The following is a 5,095-nucleotide window of genomic DNA, read 5'->3' as shown; positions in this document are numbered from 1 at the left end:
AATATCCAATTATGTTATAATTTATGGCTTATAAAAAGATATCAGAGTAGAGCAAAGCGGAATAACTCTTGGGATGTTAGGTTTTTTTATTTTTTTTGAGCAGTTTAGGATTTACTATAAATATATATTATATAATAATATTCAATATATAATAAAAATAAAGCTTCTCGGTTCTATAAATATAGATACATTGCCTAACCATGTTAATTTTTTTTTTCTAGTTTTCTCTTCTATTTCAATATTCATCAGTTGTCAACGTTTTTCACAACAAATTCTATCAATGTGTTGTTGCATTTCTGGTTATGGTAATTAATTAACCTCCATTTATTTATAGTGGAAACATTGAAGGTTGAGGCTATTGGCACATTAGAATTTAAAGCTGAATGAACTCTTCCCATGTCAAACAACATTTTGTTACAAGGAATTATCAACAAATGACAAATTACTCATAAAATCTGATAATCCCTTTTGGATCATATTTCTGCATAGAAATCATCAATTACAGTTTTAACTATCAAAGGAATTCTCACTACATGAAAGCCATCTTCCCAAAACAGATTTCCGAATGAGTATCTTCCTTGAATCCTCAACATGGAACAAAAGGTTACCTTAAACTTGATCTTCTTTCTTGTCGAATCAAATGACAAAACTGATGGCTCAACTGTCACACGTGTGCCGGCTGGAGCTAGAACGCGAGCAACGTAGATAGATGTAATAGGACCAACATTTGTGACCGTTCTCGACACAGTTAAGTTCTGCTTCAGCTCAGGAATGGTAATAGAAGGCAAATTAAGATTTACAAGAAAGGTGGTTGATTTCTTGCATCGGGTGCGAGTCCTGGTCATTAAGCTGATTGCAGAATTATTGTAGCCAAGGGCACAAAGAAAGCGGATATAATCTGAGGTGCCCATATCAAATACGAGACCAGGATCCATGGCTCTGTCAGGATCAACATGACCACCGCCATAATCAAATGGATCAGCCTGCTTGTGTGGAGCTCCTTCAGCGACTGTCTTTTGACCATATTCGTCCTCTATAGATGCTGTGTAGGATAGAGGCACATTTATATAACCAGAGTATCGAGGGAAAACTGGCAGTAAGAATATGGTTTCTTACCTGTTGTGATTAGTGCAGACTTGATTGTAGCAGGACTCCATTTTGGATGTGCAGCTTTAAGTAGAGCAACAACACCGGATATATGGGGGCAAGACATGGATGTTCCTGATTCAATTTTGAAGTCCAAGGGCCGTGCTTCATTGTCAATTATGGCAGGTGAAGCGGCAGGAGACCAAGAGGCCAAGATGTTAACCCCTGGAGCAGCAATGTCAGGCTGCAGAAGACATTGAAACACGTTGATCACTAAAACGGCAAAAACGATGACTTTCTCTAATACAAGGTCCATTACCTTCAATACAGTAGCGGAGATGGAACTGGGTCCTCGAGAAGAGAAGAATGCAACTTCCGGGGATATCTGTTGCCCAATAACTGTTTTCGTGAAGCTGAACTTTACTACAGGATTTCTGTCGCATAAATATACTTCTTTAGGTAAAAATCAAGTTGTGCAACTTCTTGTATTTAGGGAGAGAGATTTTAGCAGCAAGGCTTTAATAAGTACTTCAAAGATGCATGAGGATACCTTTCCAAAGCTCGCAGACACACACAAGGATACACTGCTCATGCAAATGATGCAATAGGTCAAGAACTCTCACTGAATGCAGTGAGTTAGACTTTACCTGCTTGACTCCATGTATGTCAGTAGATATGTTCCTATTGCGAAGTCCACTTGGATACAGGGAATGTCCAAGGACAAAGTAACATCCTTGGTGGGAGACTGTGCAAATATAAGGCCAACACCCTTGACATCTAATACAGTTCTTCTAGCAATGATATTTGACCTCTGTGACCGAGACTCAAAACACAGAATCACTTTTCCTCTTGCTAAAGTAGCATTCAGGCTTCCTGAAGCACAACCTCTGTTAAAAGTACGAGCGATTAGAATCTGGCTTTTCTCAGAATAATTGGGATTTTGATATGCCAGTAATAGAAGGGTATTATACCTTGCACTATCTTCATCAGAATCATCAGCTACAATCTCTTCTCCATAAACAATAGGGTGGAAAGTGTCTACATTCTTCCCCGTATACAAAGCCTGACCCTGTTCGAGAAAATGAAATTTATTTCTAGTCTGTAAGGCTTGCTGCCATATATTTACAGTCAGCAGTGACAACTCTGTACATATCATTTAACTTTAACAGGCATCTTAAGATGAAAAATATCCCTTCTGTGTAACTAATAAAAAAAAATTGTGAAGAATGCAGCCAAGCATAAAGAAAGTTGGCATCTGTGTTCTTTATTTGGTCGACTATATATGAGCAAGTGCATCTACATTCTGTGCTTTTGCTGGACATGCTTGTTCCAATTGATATCACATACAAACTATGCACAAGTTCTCTAGACTGCAAAGAATTTAGGAAGTACCACTATGGTTTGATTGTTCCCCAGGGTAATTATAGTAGGGAAAGCTCGATCAATGGTGCTTGCTGCTACAGTAACAACCCATGGAGCTGTATTTGTAATTGTTTGAGGATAAGGACCAGAATTCCCCGCAGAGCATACTACAGAAATTCCTTTAGCTACAGCATAAAAGGAGCCAATAGCTACTGCATCCTCAACATAGGTGGCAAGAGGAGGTGCTGATCCAAGAGATACTGATAGCACATCCACACCATCAAAGATTGCATCATCAAATGCAGCAAGAAGATCTGCCTCAGCGCAGCCACCTGTAGCCCAGCAAACTTTGTAGACAGCCAGCCAAGCTGATGGGGCACCCCCTCTTGCCAATCCTTGAGCTAGTCCCATAAAACTTGCATTTTCCACTAGACCACCAGTTGCAGTAGATGATGTGTGGGTGCCATGGCCCCCAGCGTCTCGAGGAGATAGGAACTCATCCCCATCACTCGTATTTAGCTTTCCAAATTCAGCTTCATAACCTTTAATATACCAGCGAGCACCAATGATTTTCCTACCCAAATTATTCAAGCAGTAAGCATCAAGTAAATTCCTGCTGAAACCTTGATAGAGTACAATTCATACGCAGAAGCCATTTACTAGTGTTTAATTCCTCTTCAATTTGAGTTAACTATCTCCTTGCAGCAGAGCCATCATGTATCCTTATGACCAGAATTTAGATCACACAAGAGAATGTACTTACAATTGACATGTCTAAAAATCTCATATCTGTTTAGAAGTATAGAAACCCGGATAGAAAGTGAATATGAATAGACTATAATTAGCTAACCTATTACAATGCGAGCGATTAAATCCTTCTCCTTCTTGGCATATCCCTCTCCAACGAGATGGCACCTCTGCCATACCCTCATCTCTGAAGCTTTTCGACTCTGGCCATATACCTATGCAACAAGAAAGTAAGATCAAGAATAAGTAAATTGTCTGAGAAACAACGATGCCTTCGTCTTGCCACTCACCCGTGTCCATGACACCAATGATGGAACCAGCCCCGGAATGTCCCGTGGAAATTCGACCCACAAGTTGAGGCTTGACTTGTAGAAAATCCCAACTCCTAGTTGTGTGGGAACTAATAATTCTGTTTCGAACAACACCAACAACTCCAGGGAAATCTGTATTGGTGCATCAAAAAAGAATAAAATAATTTCAGGGACTTGTTAAGATTAAAAAAATAGACTGTGAAAACGGATTTCAAATTTCACCAACATTGTAACACCTGCAATAAGCTTCTCTTGGGACTTGGTTAACACGGCAGCGAATCCTGAAAATCCATGCTTGTAGCTGTACAAAATCGATTCCTTTGCAGCGTCTTTGCTGTCAAAACCATTCCACAAGATGCTAATTTCTCTTTACTGCTTAATCAAACCTCACAAATAAATGCATCCAGAGCTAAAAACAGTGAAAAACACATTTCATGCATCTGAAATTGCATAAAGCAAAATCAAAGAAGCCTAAGGCATACAAAATCATTCGATATCCCTATGAACATATATACCAAGAAAGATAAAAACTGAACGTGTTTAAGGTAAAAGTAATAGCAAAACTGGGCGTTTTTAAGGTAAAATCAACAGATTAAAAAAAATGGAAATGAAGATTATAAAGAGCCAGAAATAAAACCTTCCAACAATATCAGCAAGAAGCTCATGATGGGACTCTTGAACCAGCTCAGGCTCGTCATGGAGTTTGTCTCCCATATACACAATGTAAACCTGCCAAGATAAAGATTAAACACGGAGAAATCCATGAAAGAAACAAATCGATACACATAGCTGAACTCAAGTAGAGAAACTAACATTGGTTTCAGCAAGAATCACTAGGGGCAAAGCCTTCAACAGTAGAGCAAGAACATGAGCAAGGAAAATTCCAGGGCTCCATAAAGAAGCCATTAGAAACCTGAAACATAAAACCAAGTGATAAACAGTGTGATTTATATGCAAAGATCACGGGATCATATCATTTTATTGAGTATATGCTTGGGGACCCCACAGTAAAGGTTACACTCCTTCACTACTCCTACTACTAGCATTATTGTCTGTCGAGTGTGTTTTCTCTGTTTGGTGCTAATGTGCTGTGCTGTTGAAGTCTGATGAGATGTGGATTTATCTGTTTAAATGTCTTTTCATGAGGGAAGCATATGGGGAGACTGAAAAGTGGCGTTGACTTGATTTTCTGTAAATGTCAAAAGGACAGTGTATCCTGAGGAGTAGCTTTCCAGCGGCCCCGTACAATTGAGGAAGTATACACTTTGGTAGTTAAGGGTCCTGAACATTTTTTTTAGCATTGAAAAGGGACACTCATATCCTACACCATCAATGCACTTCGTGGTTATACACACACCTGGATGTGCAAATCTTGTCTTCCATTTGTACATGAAATGATGACACAAAGAAATGGGATGCAAATATGACAATGGCTTGAGTGATTCTTTAGCATGGAGGCCGTATGACGATATAAGTATATGTAAGGGATGGTAATTTGAAATCTGCTTCCTGCTTCCTCTTCCTCTTCTTCCTCTTTTTTTTTTTTTTGTGTGTGTATGTATTGATTTGCGAAAGAACAATAAATTCAT

General features: G+C 39.0%; 1 protein-coding gene across 2 annotated transcripts; it reads right to left on the bottom strand.

The window, feature by feature from the left end:
* Positions 1-366: 366 nt before the first annotated feature.
* Positions 367-4,587, bottom strand: LOC7461248 (subtilisin-like protease SBT3.9). 2 transcript variants are annotated; one of them, XM_002305420.4, is made up of 11 exons: positions 4,320-4,587; positions 4,144-4,235; positions 3,743-3,840; positions 3,486-3,638; positions 3,299-3,410; positions 2,479-3,022; positions 2,058-2,155; positions 1,734-1,973; positions 1,406-1,520; positions 1,117-1,330; positions 367-1,042 (listed from the first exon to the last, which is right to left on the bottom strand). In XM_002305420.4, exons 1-11 carry the CDS (start codon positions 4,410-4,412, stop codon positions 474-476), a joined length of 2,328 nt encoding a protein of 775 aa, XP_002305456.3. In that variant the 5' UTR covers positions 4,413-4,587; the 3' UTR covers positions 367-473. The 2 variants fall into 2 exon arrangements, with proteins under 2 accessions (XP_002305456.3, XP_024454729.2); XM_024598961.2 differs by lacking the exons at positions 4,144-4,235; positions 4,320-4,587 and having other exon boundaries at positions 3,733-3,826.
* Positions 4,588-5,095: the final 508 nt, after the last annotated feature.

This window comes from Populus trichocarpa, chromosome 4, assembly GCF_000002775.5.
Source record: "Populus trichocarpa isolate Nisqually-1 chromosome 4, P.trichocarpa_v4.1, whole genome shotgun sequence".
NCBI lineage: Eukaryota > Viridiplantae > Streptophyta > Magnoliopsida > Malpighiales > Salicaceae > Populus > Populus trichocarpa.
The sequence above is the reverse complement of the archived record's forward strand: the minus strand, read 5'-3'. Positions and strand labels throughout refer to the sequence as shown.

What these genes read in the sequence shown, in the direction of transcription:
- LOC7461248 (XM_002305420.4), bottom strand. Translation starts at nt 4,412, where the DNA reads ATGGCTTCTTTATGGAGCCCTGGAATTTTCCTTGCTCATGTTCTTGCT. An exon ending in GGAACAATCAAACCATAGTG is followed by an intron (nt 2,156 to 2,478) that starts GTACTTCCTAAA and finishes TTTCTCGAACAG; the next exon opens with GGTCAGGCTTTGTATACGGG. An exon ending in TCTCCGCTACTGTATTGAAG is followed by an intron (nt 1,331 to 1,405) that starts GTAATGGACCTT and finishes TGTCTTCTGCAG; the next exon opens with CCTGACATTGCTGCTCCAGG.